At 43.0% G+C, this 19,701-nt stretch overlaps 1 protein-coding gene across 1 annotated transcript; it reads right to left on the bottom strand.

Annotated features, from left to right (window-relative positions):
• Positions 1-1,123: 1,123 nt before the first annotated feature.
• fam110d (family with sequence similarity 110 member D) lies at positions 1,124-19,107 on the bottom strand. The gene is made up of 2 exons (XM_012919045.4): positions 18,970-19,107; positions 1,124-4,963 (listed from the first exon to the last, which is right to left on the bottom strand). Exon 2 carries the CDS (start codon positions 4,239-4,241, stop codon positions 2,898-2,900), a length of 1,344 nt encoding a protein of 447 aa, XP_012774499.3. The 5' UTR covers positions 4,242-4,963; positions 18,970-19,107; the 3' UTR covers positions 1,124-2,897.
• Positions 19,108-19,701: the final 594 nt, after the last annotated feature.

The raw sequence follows: 19,701 nt of genomic DNA, 5'->3' as shown, positions 1-19,701 counted from the left end.
CATCATGAACCAAATTCTGAGGAATGTTTAAGTCACCTTGGTGAATTTATGCCATGAAGAATTAAGGGATACTAGTGTAATTAATTAAGTGGTCAGAGTGGCCAGAGAGTGGTTGATGCTTCACTATAGGAATGAAAAAATTTGAGGCCAGCTCAACCTTTATTTTCCACACCCGCACGTGTTTACTGTGAATTTGCAGCCTCATATTTCTGGCTTTCATATAGAAAAATGTAGTTAGTTGCTGTTTTATTGGTAGTCTGAACACACCGCTACTACCTGCACCACTGGACTGCAGAATTTGGAAGTTCATTTGCAGTTTGCAAATGACAATCATTTGTAAAATGGCACCATATCAGCACCATTTAAGGCCTGTGTGTAAGTAGTTCTTGCAGATTGGTTTTGCAAAGCAATCCCATGGTGCACGAGCCAAAAAGCTTTTTTTCCCCTCTTGGCACAAGAATCTGCATTGGGTTCACATCATGAAAACATAAATCACTTCCTCTGACTTTGGGAAAGTTTTACATTAAAAAAATCCTCTGCAGAATCCACTCAGATTGTGCTTTGTGGTGTTCTTTCAGTAGGTCCACAGACGTCTCCAATAAGTGTCAGCGTGCAGTCGTTTTTGCTTTTAAAAGCAAAGCTTTTTTTAAAGCTGTGACTAGATTTAGGGAGACGGATGTCATTGTCAAATCAAAATATTTTTAGATTTTCCTCTTAAGATTTCAGACCACTGTGAGTTGGAGCATGAAAACAAATGCTGACTCAGAGAAGACACAAAAAGTGTCAGGAGGAGGCTGCAGACAGGGTGGAGAGTCTGCGCTCCGACAGCGTAGACATAGCATCAGGCCACACAGAGGCTTCCTTGTCTATAAACACAACCTGTTGCTGCTCTCTCAAGAGTATGCTATGCAGGGAATGCCAAAAGGATTAGCGCCTAGCCATTTGAGATAATGGGGAAAAATGAGACGTGATGTGGCGGAGGAAAGCAACAAAGAGTCAAGGACGAGACAGCATCACATTTCTTACATTCTCTTGTGTTTATGCCGCAATCGGTGGTTAATCTGTCCAAAATTAGCCAAGAAAAAAAACATAACAAGGTGGCAAGAAATCACATACTCGAAGATAGTTTCATTTTTGTGTTTATTTGCTGTGTACATCATACACAAACTTCTTTGGAATAAAAGCCGAACCTCTCGTGTGTGAAATTAAAAAAGGAGAATCAGAAGTTACGTCGCCACTTTGCAAAACATGCAAACAAATTTTTATTTTTTTCTTAACAGGGAGATCTGAAAAAAATCCAGGTGGAAAGATTCTCAGGAGTGTGCCATGCTCATGATTAATACAGAAAATAATTGACATTGCAAGTAACATGCCCTTGAGTTCAGTAATACTCTCAGTCTAACCTCCACATACCTCAGCAGTTCACATTACAGTGGCGCAGTCCAGGGCAAGCAATGGAAATGACCTTTCATTAAGATAAAGCGGGAATAACTGAAGAATGGATGAGGTGAAGGTGAGGTAGGATCTGCGGTTACCAGGGAGAGCAGGGCGGCTTCAGCCCCTTTTGCATGTTTTGTGATGGGAATCGGGTTGACCGAGTTAACATCTGTAAGCTGCCAGATGGTGGAAATGACATCCTAAAGCATCTGGCAGGAAAGGCCTGTCAGCTTGAGTTCTTTTACTCTTATAATATATTACTTTTTTATATATATGAAATTTCAGTGAAACACAAATATTCGCCTGCTGAATCCAGTTCACAGTCACAGGACAGACAGGGTGTTTATTCCTGTTTTCATTCCTGAAACTCTTAAGCTTACCCAGCAGTGACCACTGAATAGGTGTGGAAATCTGTGAGTGGGTCACATTAAATATCCTGAACACTGATCCTAACTAAGGGTTGAAAAATGAATTTCAAATAATGAAAACTAGCTAAGCATGGCTCCTTTTTTTTCAGGACAAAGAAGCTTCTTTGAATCCAGCTCAGTGATTAACATTATATGAGATGAAATATCTGTAAGGAGTCAAAACTATATTTCTATGTGTCATTTCCTCACTCTGTCCAGTTCAGTGCATTAACAACCCCATGGGGGTGCCTCACATGTTTGTTCCAACGCCTGCGTTTAAGGAGTAAAAAAAAAGAAAAGCGACACACAAACTAAACTGGGACAGATTCGAATGAGGTACTCATGGTTCACTTCACACTCACACAGCATTTTTCCTGTTGGAAAAAACATAGCTTAGTGGTTTTCCATTTTAAATTAGTCATTAGGAAGAGCGGTGATGTCAAGGAGGCTAAGCTGGGTTGACTGTGTCAAACAAACACACACTTATGTGCCTTGTGAGGATTCACAGGGGGCTCATTTCAAATCAGTTCTTATCTGGTTATGCAAATAAATGAAAAGAAGCTACAAATGGAGAGGACAGTAATCCAGCGCCCACTCCACACACACACTCATACACATTTATGATAATGGGGGAAAAAAATGCGACGGAAAATAGCTCCATTTGCCGTAAAGGTCACAAAACACTTCCTTAGGCTCTATAAATACAACAAATCAGATTGACAGGATATAAGTAGTAGCAGTTATTCTCTAATTTAAAGAAGCTGTGCCTTTGGAGTGAAGGGAGCAAAGGTAGATGCGTGTCATGAAATGCTAATCCTGTGAATGTTGACCACTGAAACAAATCCAGCGTCTTTGACTCTCGTTTGAAATGTAAAAATTCAAATCATATTTTGAAGCCAGATTCGATTGACGAAACTGTTTGAGCCTCAAAAGTTAAAAAACCAAACAATGTTGCACTCTGTTGCAGCCCACAGAGGATAACGTACTTTAAATTTATGTGAACTACACAACACCTACACAGCTCTCAATGGCACAGGGATCCTCGTCCAGCTATCAAACCGTTGATTCTTTGGGTCCTTCACGGGCGGCGTTTTTACACCCGTAAAGCCATTTGATGACACGAGCATTTCTCTCAATTATTGACACGCCAGTGGGAAGCTGCTCAGCCAGCTCCTCCTCAAACAGTCCATCTCCTGAGTGGCGGGAGAACTCACTGGGCTCCGAGCCTCCACAGACGTCCCCGCCCACGCTGCGGAGCGCCAACGAGAGAGTGTCTATAGAGCTGGCCCCTGAGAGGAAATTCTGGCGACCCAGACGCTCTACCATATCTATGTCCAGCCCGCAGAAGTCAAAGAAATGCTCCTGCTCCGATAACGCTACTGAGCAGCGCAGATGTAAGTCTGACTTGGAGCGCCGCAACTCTCCAAACTGTCTTCTGGGTGCCGGTGGTGACGCTCGTTTCCACGGGTCATTCTCATCGTCATGCTTGTTTGAGTGGTTTCCATTGGTAACTCCATCGCCGGTGCCATTTGTAAAGCCATTCTTAATCTCTTCAAGCGTGCAGCTTAACCCGGAGCTGGGGGCAGACTCTGGGCTGCGCTCGTGGTCAGTTTTGCTGGACCTCCTGCTCCCCGGTCCCCCGTCTGGCGCATCTTTATCGTTGGTCCAAGACATGCGAGAGTCGCCATCCCGGGATGACGCTTTCTCTTCACCGATGACCATTTTCTGGATTCTGCTCTCACCTCCACTACTCTTCTCCCTCATGGATCCCTGGAAGAGGCGGCGGACGAAACTGTAGCCCTTTATCTCCATGTTATTGTTTTCTCCCACCGCTGTACTGCTCGGGCTCTTGCACTCTTTTTTCTGCCGGTAGATGACGAGGGAGTCTGGCCTCAGCATGCGTTTGCCTGTACTCCTTCGGAGAATGGGAGCGCTGTGTGGCGCTACCAAGGTGTTAAGTCCAGGTGTGCGCGGGCTGGGGGGCGCATTGTTCACATTGCTCCTGTTATGTGCCTCAACATCGACAGAAGTCCGTCTGTTCTCCTTTCTCGAGTCATCGTTTTCATTTTCGTCTCTTGCAGCGAAGGAGCCACAGACCGGAGGGAATGGAGTGTTGGACGGACGCTGTGGGGGAAGATGAGGCGTCAGGCTTGCAGGGATGGTGATTGCTCGCCGGGGTGGCGGCGGTGGGGTGGCACAGGGTACAAGTACAGGCTCTTGCTTGGTGTTGATCACCTGCTGGCTTTTAACATACTTGGCTTTGTCTGCCTCGAGTCTCTCCACGGCGCTGACTGAGCGGCCGTGACCGCCGCCATCAATCTGCCTACGCAAGTAGTCTGGACCCTTGTTGAGAAGCCTCAGAGGTGAAGGAGATCCAATTGGCGTTAGGGGCTTCATGTTAATTCACCGAGCTGGAAAAGACATCAAAACCGCAGCCTCCAAACTGACTCACAGCTCCCGACGTCCCACAGTGAGCTGTTGTAAGCTCTGTGAAATTTCAAGCCTAGTGGGAGCGTTTAGAAAAGTTTCTAACTATAGAGGACTGGCAGCTCCCATTCCTGTACTCACAGCTCTTAAATGTTTTTTGAACAATAATAGACCAAGTAGCAATTCAGGAAACCACAAAATCCAAGATTGTTGTAACTTTTTCTATAGATAGCCAACTGACTCTTTGTTGGGCAGTGTAAGAACCCAGGCAAATTGATATCTCTATCCAGTATTTATAAAGGCATCTGGATAGGCAGGGAACAGGGAAGTCCTTTTTTGTCAGCCTGAAGCTCTCCCAAATGAGATGCTCCCTGCCCACAGTGCAGCAGAAATAGCAGGCAGGGTGTAGTTTGAAAGGGTTACTTCTTCCTCCCCCACTTTTTCTTCTCTCTTTTTCTCTACCAACAACACCCTTCACTGTTGATCTTTTCAGTGGCGACTGCCGGGAGAAATTAGATATACCAGCCTCAAATATTTGCTTTGCACAGGGCGTTTAAGGGACGCCAGGTCAAGACTTTTGTTTGACGCCCGTCGTGGTTGAGCTGACTTGAGGGTGGCCGGCACCGATGCACTTGATTTGTTGATGGACAGATGGCGGAGAAGCAGTTCGCATTCTTCACCTGTGTGGACCCCTGGAAGAGGCAGAGAGAGAGAGAGTGGTTTTAGTTCTCAGTGCTACTTTCAAAGGCAGTGGTGCCTTAAGCCGATCATAGATTGTGATTATTTAAAGCTGGAGGGGGGGAGCGACAATATCCCGTCATTGATGAATGAATGGAAACATGGATACAGCACTGTTTGCTGTCCAGACAGGATGATGACATGTCCGTCTCCACCTGTTTTCTGAACAGGAAGGCAGAGAGACTCATTATGATGTCCTATTAGAACAATTGTTTCAGCTGTGTTTATGACTGCAAACTCAACATCCTTTATTATTGATCACCGAAAACACAGGACAAAAAAACTAGTCGCGATACTAATTCCTCTTTTTGTCACAGCTATTAGACTCAAATAACATGATGTGTAACTGGAGAGGCAAAAAAAAAAAAGTTTCTGACAGCTTGCTGTAGCTTACTTCTTTAAATTAATGCAAAATAAAGCTGGTGAACACCTTTGAAGGGATCTTTTATAGCCACAGTAATGCTGCTTGTTATTTAAATGAAAAACCACTACAAAAGTTCAGTAAAGACAGTAAAACTAATGAGGCATGGCACCGTGACAGATGTTGCTTTTTTTTAAAAATTACTATGCTCTGCTTTATATTACATTTTCCTGCTATATGAGGATTTGGTGGAGCAAGCGGGGAGGAGGGTGCACGTGCCTATAACAGCCTCAGCCTGAGGAGTATTTATAGCTTTACGCCATCCCGGCACAGTTATCATATGTCTATGTATGTGTATATATGTGCGTGTTAGTGCATGCGGTCATGGGTATTTGTTTCCTGTAAGCATTTCTTTGTGTGTGTGTGCCAGCACAAGGCAGCGAGGGGCTGCCCTGTAAATGAAAGAGGGGTGCATGCAGAGTTTGGGTGCCGTGAAAGCCTTTCTGTCTGAAAAGCAGCGAGTGTCTGCCAAGTGCAAGCTGGAAAGCCAAAGAAGCCATCTTTAAAACCTGAAGCTGGTATTTATACTCTGGGGCCACAGGTGGAGCGTGTTTTCAATTCACCTTCCCTCAAAATGTATTAAAAGTCCATCTGGGGAGACAAATGCCCCTTGTGGTGTGTTGGACAGCAGGAGGGTGTTATACCGTTGCGCTTACTGTTCTCTCAGGTCCCTCAAGTGTCATCAAATGCTATTTTGGCTGAATGACCAGGAAAGAGGATCCGTGTCTCCAGTCAGGATGAACCACATGACACCGGCAATAGCAAAAACACCACAACATATACTCCTTTCTTATATTTTTGACTAATACTAATCAGATAACAGAGTGACACGAAACAAAGAAAACAATAACACACATAATTTATCCAACTATTTATAAAACTGGAGCAGTTTCTTGAAAAAGTCATACATGCACACTCGCATGTTATTATTACTTATTTTCTTGAAACTGAAATCTTCTGAAATCATATCACTTTAAACAATTTTTTACTCTATGTGCGTCTATTTTATTTAACCTCTTAATGTAAATTATAACATTCATAAGTTAAAAAAATATTTTCATATTTTTGTTTTACAAAATAAGCAACTTAGCTTACATTAAATAAACATCATTATAGCTGATTACATCTCTTTCCAATTCCTGTGTTTCAATCAATTTTTTTATATGTTTCTTTCTTTTTACTCTTGTGCCTCTAACTGCTAATATCAAATTGTTGATATTTAAGAAGGTGAGCTAGAATTTCACCAAACCTTCTACCCTTATGCAGTCTCCATACGCCTGAGGGACCCTGTCAAATGGCGCTATAAATTACCTGACGATGGGGGAAATGACATACCGGCTAGTTTTTCCAGATGTCGGGTATGTGGGAGCTCGGGAAAGTCAGCCATTGTTTTGGTAGGTTTTGAGAAAAATCACAACAGGTGTGGAAGCTAAAAAAACCCAAGAAAAATTGGTGGAAAATGTGGAGGAAATGAGGATGCAGGTTATGGTCTGTGGTTAGAGTTATGGGGTATTTATTAGGCATCTTTCTTCTTCTTTCTTCTGATCCCCATCTGAGTTCAAAATAAAAAAATTGAGAGAGTAATGCTACCACAGCGTTAAAGAAGATTATCGCCATAGGAGCCTAAACTAAGTTGTTAATGCTAACAGTGACTTTCTAGTGACGGGGTGGAGTTAAATATAGAAAGAAATATGAAGAACACAAGGACAATATATGAATACAAGAACTGGTAAATGTCAGCTAATCCTTGAAAACCACAGTAATATGCAGTATCTGTATTTGTTCTACTTCCAATGCTTTTTGTGTTCTCTTGTGATGCCAGTGTGCGTTCAATGAATGTGACATTAGGAGCATGAAGAAAACAAGCCACTTTCATAGGTTACGTCTTGCTCAAAGTGCTATCTGGGACATCACATGACTAAGTGAATCACAGTGGTTTGGAACATAATATATGAATGAAGAACTGCACTAAGAAGACTGTCATTGGTGTAAGTGTTGGGATTTATGGCCATCTTTAGCTCCATTTCTTCAATCTTGGACTTAGGGTAGCTTTGCAAGATTTCACAGTTCAAGATAATCCTTATTTGTTTCATACTGGGTCTTAGTGCAGTCCCTCTAAACTCATCTCCTTCTCTTCAAGCCAACTTTCTACTCATTGGCTGCCCCTCACAACCAGAAGGTTTAGCAGGCTTCTGTTCACGGCTAATGATGACGACCATACTAACCACTCACAATGACATCACACAGACCCAAGAGTGAAAAAAATGCGTGAGGTCAAAGCCTGAGCTTTTGTCTCACAGGGATCACTTACTGATGTGACTGTGCTTGATATCCACATTAAACCATTATGACTGTAATTATATGAATAGTAGCATCAGAGGTCATTTTTTAAGGCATTTATCTGAACATAATATAATAAAACACTAAAACCGAAATCGGGAAAACCAGAAAGAAGGAACACACATGTGCACAAAACCACAGGGGACACCAGTGACTCAACTGGGATTTGCTGGAGAACAATAGCTGCCATTAGTTCTTTTGACTATAATGAGCCAAATTAGTACCCAGCACCTTCTCCTGTGATCTTGAAGCTTGTGCAAAGCATGAGATAGCCTTGGGATTTTCTCTCGTGTTTCACGACTTCTTTTGTCTCTCATTGCAGGTTGTCATTAACCTCTAAACCCGTCCCTTCTGTTCTCGTCTCTACAGTGAACATCACCCCACCTTCTCCTTCCTATTGCTACCCAAGCTCATTTGCCTGCACTCTCCTGCGTTACTTCCCACTCTTCAGCTCCTCTGCACATGCTACAGGGCTTCTCTGCCCTTTCATTTCACTCCCTACTCCATCACTCTCTTCTTGTAAACATATATTTTCCTTCTCTCTTTCTATCTCTTTCCATCTCCTGCTCCATTTACTGTTACTAACAGTGTGATCTTCAAAAGCTTTTTCCCATCTTAAGCCAACATATATTTGTTCTATTTATCAGAACTGACTATGTGTATGTATAGCAAAGCAGGCTCCAAACATACAGGCTTTGCAATGAATGTTAAACATCACAACATGAAAAACAAAAAAAGAATAAGAAGAAACTTAAAGACGGGGTGAAAAGCCAACAATCGTAAAAGTGAGCTGAGACACAACAGGAGTTTGATGGTTTAGATTGTACATATAAAAACTGACTGAACTAGTTTTGCTAGAATGAAACCCAGAAAAGGAAGTTCAAACTCTTGGGGAATTTCTGTCAGGCTGCAAACGCATCCAAATGTCAAAAATTACAAACACTGCCCACCAGATTCCAACATGTAGGGACAAATGTTTCAGGCACTGTGAAAAAATGATGCATTACAAATAATTACAACAGCCTACAGCTGTTTTATCCAACTACAAGGTTGTAACAAACTAGAAGAGTCTGCAGAAACATCAAACGTGTGATGCAAAAGTAATACCCGGGACATGCAGCAGAAAGCAGAGCTCCAAAAACCAGACATCAGTGAATTCTCACATCACCAGCTCTCCATGTCTGTGCAATTTCCATCGATGTGTTCTTTAATAAAACTCCTCTGTCTGTCTATCTGCCTCTCCTCTCTCGGCCTTTCATCTCTCCCGCATTTCCCCTCTGTGAAGCGGATGGACCATCCTGCAGGGGAGGCTTACCCAGGCGCCCCCATGCAGCTAAAGAGGAACCAGATGTTTTGTGTCATGCTACATCAAAATGCTTGGACAGAGACCTGTCATGGGAAGGCACAGTGGAGTTCGTTTTTCTTTTTAATCAGCAGCACTGTTTGTGCCACATGCATTTGACCCAGTGAGAGAACAAAGCGGGTCACATTTAGGCCTCGTTATCAGTTATATTGTCAGGTGGTTCTTCTTCTGAAAGTGCTGCCCCAGAAGCTAAACACACAAAAAGACCCAGGAAGTGTTTGTTTGCTTCAAGCGAGCCTCTAGAAGGATAGCTTCATCGAGGCATGCTTGGAAATCCAGAGAAAACCCAGCTGGTCCTGGATCAGAAGGTTAAAGGAAGTTTCTCTGTGAATTATGTATTTAGTGAAGTAAACACATGATAAGATGTTAATAAATTCAAAAGGACCACCTTTGAAGCTCTCGGGAGGTTATTCTGCACCTGTCAAATTAATCTTTGGACAGATGAGGGGCATCTGCTGCTGACAAAGAGCCAACTGGCCATCTCCAGCATCTTCCCTCTCTTTCACTGTCTTGCATTTCTCCCTTTCTTTATATGAACATCTGGCACAACTATTAAGGATGACAGTGACTAACAATCCTCCCTAATGGACTGAAATGTCTCAGTGTTCAAACGTTAACCAACGCTCATTCAAAGAAGACTTTATGTCATGACGGAGCATCTGCACACATAAGTGTCTCTACAGTGTGGATAAAAGTGTCTGCCACTAATGAGCCACGATTCATGACCGCAGGCTTCGGTCATTAACCAACACTGCAAACACAGGACTCAAGAAGTCTGTCGTGGGCCAGGACAAAGCAAAGGAGGCGTTGTCTTCTCCCCTCCAAACAAAAGAGACAAACTGGGCTGTCTTCGCATCATTAACGGGCTCCAACAATGGTCTCCTATAGGTAAGTCAGACTTGGTCTGCCTCATTAGTCAGGAAGGGAAAAGAACAACATGATGACAATAAAATGTAAGAGATTAAGACACATGATAGATAGGCTACTGCCCCCCTCAAAAACAAAGCCAACTGTAAATCTTATCATGCCTGTGAGGCCTTCAGTGCTATTAGCCACGTGATCTACGGTTCGAGGCTACGCAAGGGATTTCTCCGCATTCATGAGGAGCAGCAGCAGGCCACCTGGGATGGCTTAAGAAACCCCCAACCTGAATAGACCTCTTTGCAAACTGTAAACTGGACAAGATGCGCTCTAAACACACTGCTCTGGCTCTTTTGTCATTCAATGCTAATCATCGTGGGGGCAACTGAACATTGGAGAGCCACGCCAAAAACATGTACTCAGGCTAATGGTGGGTGTGGGTACAAGTACATGAGAACTGGATACAAAAAAAGCCAAGAATGAAAAAAACAACAACCCCAAAACGAAACAGGGAAGACTGTAAAAAGATTTGACCTTATCTGATAATCAGGTATTAGGAGCATTAGCATAGTTATGAGCTAAAATTCAGCTAATAAAGGAAGATTGCACATATACGTACATACCTAAATTATCTCAACTTACTATTTTACATCATCACAGCTGGCCAACAGCACAGCTAATAATTAACTAATGACTTCATTACACTTAAAGTCAAGTCTTTATTTGCTGATTTTACATAATCTTGTAGTAGAAAATTAAGCACACAATCAAAGCACAGAGGTCTACCCAAGGCAGCAAACGACTCACAATAAACCAAAGCCTTTTGAACATAAGTGCTAATTATCAGTCGATTAACTCTGCGCTCTGCAGCATAATCAATAAAATGAATTAGCCTATTTGTAAATGTTGACACAGTTCTACTTTATAGCATTGGAAAAAACATTTTAGCAGTGGAAAGCAAAGGTATTATATTGCATATAAGAGTCGGGCAAAGTGTAACAAGCATTATTTGTTTATACTACACTGGCTAATCAGTCAAAATATGATCATAAGTAGCTTAATTAATAGAAGAGACTGTAATTGTATGTTGAGGTAATCAGTAAGAGAGCTATCACCCTGACATTACAGTAATTTAATTAACATTGTGCAATCTCCCCCTCCTATTACAGTCATTATACTGGAAGCCAAGCCTTTATCACGGCTGTAACACCCAAGCAGTGCTTACGCCGATAAGGCCAGCTCCAGGATAAAGTGTGCATATTTATTTATTTTTTTTTATCAACAGGCAGGGCAAGTTCCTTTTCTTTTGAGCACAGGGCTCAGGAAGGCTTCTGTTACTTGTGATTACCGAATAGCTCTGAACCATAAAGTTTTATGAATCACTATTTGCTTTTCCAGCTATAACATTACAACAAAGCAAAAAGAAACGCACGTAAGCTTTGCCTGTCAAAGTCTCTGAAAATAAAAGGCATCTTAAAATCTGCTCTCCATCGAGATAGAACGAGGACGCTATTTTATCATCCGAATGCCAACTTTAAAACTTAGAAAGTTTATAAGTGTAAAGATCTAAAGTTAGAGGCCTGTGATCCGTCCACCAGGTGCCAAGTGCGTGGAAATCTAATAATCCACGCTATAGAGAGACACCTGAGCCTGCCAGTAATGCAGGAATGTTAAGCTGCCTTATGATACCTCACTGTGAGAAATGTACAGAAAATATATGATCAAAGAGAAATACCCAGACAATGCAGGCAGGGATCCACATAGACACTGGATTAAAATGATAGTGGTACAGTAAAGTAATCATTGTGTAAATGGGCACTTCTTCTGTTTTATTTATGGGGAAATTACCAGTTATTTGGAGAGCAGTTGCTAACAGCACAGTTATATAGTCCATTTTGCCTTTGTTATTAACAAGGAATTGATTTTTAACTGTCCCTGTTTTCAGAGCATTGATCTATTTACGCACATGAAAAACGTGTCCTACAAAGGCAGGTCACCCGGCAGTCAGACTGATAAAGCCCTTTGTTCTGACATCTCAAATGTGAATATAGGGCACAGGAAGGAAGCAGCAGCAATGTGGTAAGCAGAGACCATGAAATGTCCGTGAAATCCAGCGACAGGCAAAATAATTGTGGAAATTGTGCAGGTACTGAGTTAAGCCTTGATTATACTCTGTTGCGGACACTGACAGCTGGAGGCCCGACGGCCGATTAGCTATTCCTGTTTAACTTCCACTTGAAGTTGACCGCCTGGGGAGCATGCGAAGTTGGTGCACTGTGATGTAAATTCTCCACAGAGAAGTTGGTAGGCACGTGGACAAAACCCCAAACCTCGCGCTAATACCGAGTTCCAGATTAGGTCGAAGTCGGAATTTCCGAGTTCCCAGTCAGAATTTAAATCTGAAAAGCCCCCTCAACTACTCAAAAGGTCGGACCAGTCCCACCAACTCCGAGTTAATAACCCGAGACGGCTGCAGTGAACATAAACAGTAATAAAACCGTAAAACTTTTAATCTGTTTTGTATTTGTGAGTTGCTAAATAAACCATATGCAGAGCACTGACCAGACTCTATCCATGAAGGAGAAGCAGCTGTGTTTTTAACTACAAATAAGTATTACCCTGTACTGCTAGTGATACATGAACTTCCCAAGAACCAAAACACACCCTTTTTCTTCTCACTTTTCCAGCTTTACTACTAGAATACACTATGTTGGAAATCAGGAGTGACAATACTCCCAAATACTGACATTGACACTTTTTTGCAAAAATATTTCTGGTTGTATTGGAGTCTCTGGGAAAACAGACCTTGGATCCCTTGTTCTGTAGCCTCAATAAACACTTTCCTGATTACTTTATGGGCTTAATCACTAGTTACCATCAGTCAACATCAGTCTAAGCAGAGATTCCCAGACCTCCCTTTCTCCAGCCCTGTCCTCCAGCTTTTGTGGTTTGATCCCAAGGCACTCCCAAGCCAATCTCTCCACAGTGTCCTGGTCTGCCCTGAAGCTTCTTAACATTTGCACATGCCTAAAAGGATCTCACCTAGGAGATGCCAGAACCACCTCAACTTGCTTCTTTCATTATTATTAGGTGGCTCTACTCGGAGCCCATCCAGAATGACCAAGCTCCTTACCCTACCTCTGAAGCCTTGATTATACTCTGTTGCAGACACAGTCAGCTGGGGAAACCATGACCTAGTCGTCATTTCTCTTATACTTCTTTGAAATCCTCTTGAAGTCTATAAATTCTCCATATAAGAATCCACAAACATCACAAAAGACAGGAAGGCCCGTCGGCGGACATCGCACAGCCTTCACATTCACTGTCTGGTGACAAAAGTTAAGTCAGTCCAACCCAAGCTGACCGAAGTGAATCCTAGTGCATGCAGAATGTATAATAAAGGCCTAAGGGACAGCCTTCGGAGAGAGCAAATTTGCCCCTCTTGTATCCACCATCTCATTTTTTGGGTCACGACCCACAGTTTGTGGCCAAAGATCCACCGGTAAAAGCTTCGCTTTGCCTTCCACTCTCGTCTCTTCTCTCTTCAACTCAATAAACCACGATGATGTTCATGTTATAAACTGTGGCTGTTCTAAGAGTCCGAAGGGACTCTTAAACAACCTGTTGTCAGCCAATAAACGTGCTTTGACTTGGATGCTTGCCACGTCCACTTTCAAAACACCAAAATATTGACAGTGAAGACTCTCACCTCGAGGGTTGGGTTGCATCAGCATGGTTACATCCATCTTTTATACTGTCTATGATCCAAACATAACCTGTTTTTGTGGGGGACACGTGTGCATTCAAGGGGGAAAGAAACCGTGTAGCGTAGTGTGTGCAAGAGCTACGTTTATAGAGTTAGTACGCACATATCCCAGCGCTGGACAGCATTGTTTAGTAAACTATAACCACCACTGCTGCTCCCTCCACATGCCAGTCTGGATTATGTGACCAGCAATACAAACCACTGTGACCTAATGTGTGTGTGCGAGTGTGTGTGCGGCACATCCCCGGACTGGGAATGCACTGTGCAACTCAGGGTAACAAAGCCCTCCCCCCTCGAATAAAAGCCTGCCCGGAGGCTGTTTATACAGTACAGTAGAGAGGCATAAATCTGGACATGTCCCTCAATCTCCCAGAGTCTTAAATTATGAAGCACTGTTCTCACACTGTGAACCCTCATTAAGCTCTCAGCTGGTGTGAATGCTCTGAGAGACAGCTTTGTCTGGCCAACTGCCAGATGTTTTATTTCACAAAGTCGGCACATTTTTCCCTCTGCCAGGCATACGTCGGCTTCACCAAAGCGACAAAAGAGGCTTTAGCAGCAACTAAAAAGTCAAAAGCGGTGTTACATCAAACAGTGGTTTACCTGCCTTTTTGCTGACTGAAACAGTGCAGAAATATACTCTCCACAATGACTGACTAAAAGAGTTTACTGACAGCTAGATGAGTAAGAGCGCACAAGAATTGATTAAAGCCGTGTGAGAGCACAGGGGCCACATATGAGCGAACAGCAACTCAATCCAGAACTCCAAGTTAAAGTAAAAGGAAAGACAGCCAGAGTAGCATCTGTGTAACCCCACCCTCTTTTCACACACAGGGTTGCTAAAAGGACACTCACGAAACCCTTGCAGAATTATTCTAAGCACATGTTGCTGATGTTAGCGGTAAAAGGTTAGCACTAACTTGTGAGTACTTGTGACAGGACTGTTTGGGGTCGGTTAAGGCTTAAAGCATCTCCAGCTGTGCCTTGTCCCCAAACACTGGGTCATCTGTAACTATGGTGTCCCCGAGCCCATCTACTTCCTCCTCCTGCATCCCCACACATTCTCCACCACTTTAAATGTGTCAGCATTGATTTGCAATCAACACGGCGGGGCGCAAAAGTTTGCAACTCCAGATGAAATAAAACGCTCTGCATGCCGCTTCTTATAATGTAAACTTTCTCAAACACTTCTGGTGATTGGATACTTGAAGGTTGCTCATCCAATTCAGCCTTAATCCAGGAAAATCCCTGGTTTAAAATCCCCCATATTCAGTGTTTAACAGTGATCATTAATTATTTAGGGGTAAGCAGTCAAAAAGCGAATGCAGCAAGACGGCTGTATCAGGAATGTGTGGGTGCAGTTTGATTTAATCTGACCGACACAGCTCGAAACGTAAGCAAAATACCCCCTAAATCTAGAAATACTGCAAAAGCTAAATCCTGACTGCCACAAAAACTTTTAAAAAAGAGATCTTTTTATAGCTTTGTGATGTCTACTGAAACCCAGAGAGAAACTAGGCCATTAAAAGAAACGTCACGTGCTAAAAACATGCACGTCCAATCCCAAGAAACCACGAAAAGGACAGATAAGTTTGAAATATTCAGTGTGAGATGCCACAGATCAGAGTCCAACACTCATCTATTTCAAACTCACTAAAATGAGGTAACTCCTCCTTAAAAACTGCAAGAATCACCCACAGCCTCCCACACAAAGACCTTACACTAAGCTCTTCTGTTTGTCCTCTCTGCCATCTATACTTAGTTGTTAACCTTTGCTGAACCTGCCAGCTGTCTTCTCTCATTACCGATCAACCGACCTGCTTCCCGACTAACAGCACCCCGAGTGCCACGGAAAGACAGCCTTCGATTTGTCCCTCTTCCCTCCTCTCCTCCCTCGCTTCTGTCAGAATCAGAAAACATCTGGAAGAGTCCGTGCAGTTGTATTGGCGGCCTCCTCCTCTGTCAGTGGGAATGTCCAGACTCGTGTCGTCTTCCTCACGGTCGAGCGGACACAGCGTGGCACGGCTGAGTGTGATGGGATGTGGCAGAGCTACAGAGGCGCCCAGTCGGACTGTGAACAATTACAGGGATGTGAGAGCAGCGGGGAGAAGGGCCGCTCTCACAGCTGTCACCCACGCACACACAGGGGACCGTCAGGAGATGGAGATCTGTCAGATCATGTTTCATGATTTCGTTGCTCACAATGAATTATAAATTGAGTTCGGAAGCCCGTGGAGATGGAAGTGATGTAATGCTCTCAGGTCTCTGAGAGTGGCAAGACTGATTATAATAATCATTATGTCAAAAAATTAAGTGCAAAGACTCAAAAAAGCCTGAAAAATACATCAATTTGATACTTCTGCGAATATGATTCCACACTAGTTTGCAAAAGAGAAGAAGCTCGCTACATAGATGGTAGGTTTCACTTCTCCTTTCAGCCAACTTCATGCCTGTTTGAAAAGGTTTGTTTTGTCTCTGGATGTAACTTAGAAGCTGAGTTTATCGACAAGCTCTTCCTCTCTTACACGCAGTTCCTCCTGAAAACTGTTCCCAGAGACTTTTGCCACAACGGCCCAAACAAGGCGACAAGGAGCAATAAAAGCTAAATTATAAGCCCGACGGTTTGTGTGAGAGTGTTTGAAGTCTCACACAGTTGTAAACGTCAAATGTCTAAAACCAGCTGCTGTTAAACAACACACACACACACACAGTCACTTAACGCAGTGCCAGGGGGAAGATGATGTCATTAGCAGGGCACATTTTCCCCTCTAATTAGAAACTCAAGCTTCACGCCGTAACTCGGGGGTCTTTACATGCAACAAAACAGGGTTTAAAGAAAACAAATGTTTGACATGGCCTCTTAAAAGGCTGCGTTTTCAAGCCCTGCTCTGCAGGAAAGCAAAACCGAGCCTTGAATTTTGATAAGAAACACATGAGTGGCCCATTGTGAACTAAAACCATGAAAAATCCTGCGGCTTCTGCTTGTTCTCTGCATTCAGCTATAATGTGGTCAAAACTCAATCAGATTATGCACTTGTGCAGCCTCGACAAAAAAACTCTGTTCATTAAAAACAAAACACGGAGAAAGTTGTAAAATAAAAGACTTAAAGATGAGGAATCTAGCTGTCCTGTGATATAGGCTCAACTTTTTCACCCATGCTGCAGAGAGATGCTAGATCTCAGCTCCTGTTTAAATGCTCATATTGTGAACATGCACATTACGTCAAACCAAACTCTCAAAAGTCAGAAAGTGAACATGAGTCTGCATGCTCCTTTAAGCATTGCATCAATAACACCATCATCATAAATATCCCTGCTGGTGCTACGAGCCAAGCGGGAAGGCAAAGACCCAAATCACATTTTATTTAGTCATGTTAATGATGTCAGGGCTCCTGTCAACACCTCAGACGGAGACTGCAGTGAGCAGCTCAGCGCCCCTGGGCTCTCTTTCCGCTTTGTAACTGGAGGATGTATTCTTGTCTGCTCTGTTGGGATCAGCATCAAACACAGATGCAGCTGTATTACTGCTGGAAAATTAGCACACTGCCACATGAATCCAGGCACAAAACTGCGACTGTTTACGACCGCCTCTGCACTGTAATTTTGCAAGCAGGTATTCAGTCAGAGAGATGTTTGCGCTGCGCACTGAATCGTGTGTATGCAGTTTGAATGATTGATGTCGTCAGTAAGCGTTTAAGACCTATGAATCACCGTAGCCGTTGGGCACGGTTCAGCATGGTTCAGCACGGAATTCGGGGATTCAAACAAAAGTGTAAGGTAGTGAAAGGTAGGGAGGAGACGGAGCTAAATCTACCTATTGAATAGAAGGCCTGGAAAGTGATTCACCAAAGACTGTGTGGAAAATTTGTCTCATATTTAAATCTTCACTAACATCCTTAAAGTAGTTAGAGAGGAGGGCTAGCACATCTGCTGAGGAAAACTCACAGTGTGCTCAGCAGCAGCATTATGGCCACGAAAAGCTCTGAGCGTGTTTGTGAGAAGGTACGAGCGAGAGCAACATTTGAGCCACTTCGTGAGCTGCATCAAAAAGCACGAATCAAACCTCCAGCCACTTATCGCAGGCCTAACCGGCACATGCTCACCTATGAATCCGAATGTGTTTACAAGACATGTGTGGTCTGTTTAGTCTGACTGTTAAGTTGTTTATGCTCCTGACCCCACGCTGATCAAACCAACTCAGGATGCTTGAGCCCTTATGAAGAGAGGTGGAGCTGCAAGGGTGGAGGTGGGTCAAGGTGGAGGTGACCCTGAGGGCACGTGATTGTCTCCTTGGAAGAGACCGTCTTTTCACTTTAGAGTGGGTGGATTGCATAATGCTCCTCCCCAACTTTTTTTTCCTATTCTTTTGAAAGTTCTCAAGTAGCACCGTCTTAGTCTTTAAAATGAGCTCCTATAGTTTTAGTCGTGGTCTCAAATGATTGGCTGGTTACAAGAGAAAAAAAAAACCTTGACTTATAAGGGTTACAAAATTTGTCTTTGCTGATTAGATGCTTGGAAACCAGATCCTCATTTGGGCAATTTTCCTGATTTCATCCAGATGAAAATATTCAGTGCAGATCAAAGCTAAGCAAAGACCTGCTGCTCCAGGCCAGTGGTATTTGCAGTTATTATCAGCTGGACTTCAAGGTTGAGTTAAACCAGGGCGTCCACATATAGGGCTTACAGAGCACATGATCAATGGATGCACTTGCCACTTACAAAAAAATGTTTATGGTCTTATCAAACAGCTACCTAGAATCAGATATCCATTACAGAAAAAGCCAAACAACACATCATAAAGTTTCCAGACATAATTCTTGACTTGAAGAAGTCCTGTAGTAAATATAAAAAGGAAAGCACACACCCTGTTGACTAAGGATTATTAATATTTAACCTATTTTAATCCAAGAATACCTCAGAAGTGCTATCTGGGAGGTGAGTCTCTGGATTCTTAGTTAAGGAATAATAATGAACCAATAATAGATACCGACTTATTTAAAGCCTGTTTATTCTTTGCCATCTGTTTAACCCGTAACTGCACGCTTACTAAAATAACTCACTGAGAGTACAAAATAATCACTTAGCGGATTGGTCGATTCCTGTCCGAGTCAGCCTGATCGGTAAACTTCCAACATGTCATAAATCACCGTCAGCACAAAAATGTTATTAAAAACCGAGCGGTGGAAGCCGTAGTTCTGTCCGCACTCACCACATTCGCTCAGTTTATCCACTGTTGCTGTTGTTGTCTTTGAAATCCAGTGAAGGTGTGGAGCTCTGTGACGGACACACGGTCGGCGTGGCGCTGCGCTGTTCGCTCTGCGCGGTCTGCTGGCGCACTGACGGGCAGACGCACGGCAGCGGCAGTAAAAGAGGGAGTCCCGACCTCCCCACAGCGGCGGGGGTGGGCAGGTATGACGAGCAAATGTGAAAGATTTTCAGGGAGAGGTGTTATCTGCTGAACCCCCACCCTGTCCTAAGATGATCTCATCAAACTGTTAAATCACTTCACTTTTATTACTAGTTCTTAAGAGTAGTTGTTTTATTCAGGATGATTGGTTGTGCTACTCGCACTGTTACCAGTAATCCAGCATTTGATTGGATTTAGTCTTTAATCATTATTGTTTTCTTGTAGATGGATCTGACTAATTAACACATACATGCAATTACCATGTAATACATGTGACCTGTTGTCTTAAGTTTAAACATTTTCAGAAATATGTACTTTTCAGTGCATTCACATTGCTTTTTTTTTTTTTTTTTACATCTTGTGTTCCACTTATTTATTTGTTGTTTTAGCTGTAGACAGTTTATGATCAGTTGATACCAAATTAAAAAGCTGATCGATCTGTTGCTCGTTCCCTCTTATCATCCTCCCTCCTCCTGTGTTTTTGTTGCTTGTTCTGCAGCTCAACATGACTCGCTCAGAAAGGTCAAGCGAGAG

This window comes from Maylandia zebra, linkage group LG11 (assembly GCF_041146795.1).
Source record: "Maylandia zebra isolate NMK-2024a linkage group LG11, Mzebra_GT3a, whole genome shotgun sequence".
NCBI lineage: Eukaryota > Metazoa > Chordata > Actinopteri > Cichliformes > Cichlidae > Maylandia > Maylandia zebra.
Note: the sequence above shows the minus strand (reverse complement) of the source record. Positions and strands in the feature narration are given on the sequence as shown.

What these genes read in the sequence shown, in the direction of transcription:
- fam110d (XM_012919045.4), bottom strand. Translation starts at nt 4,241, where the DNA reads ATGAAGCCCCTAACGCCAATTGGATCTCCTTCACCTCTGAGGCTTCTC.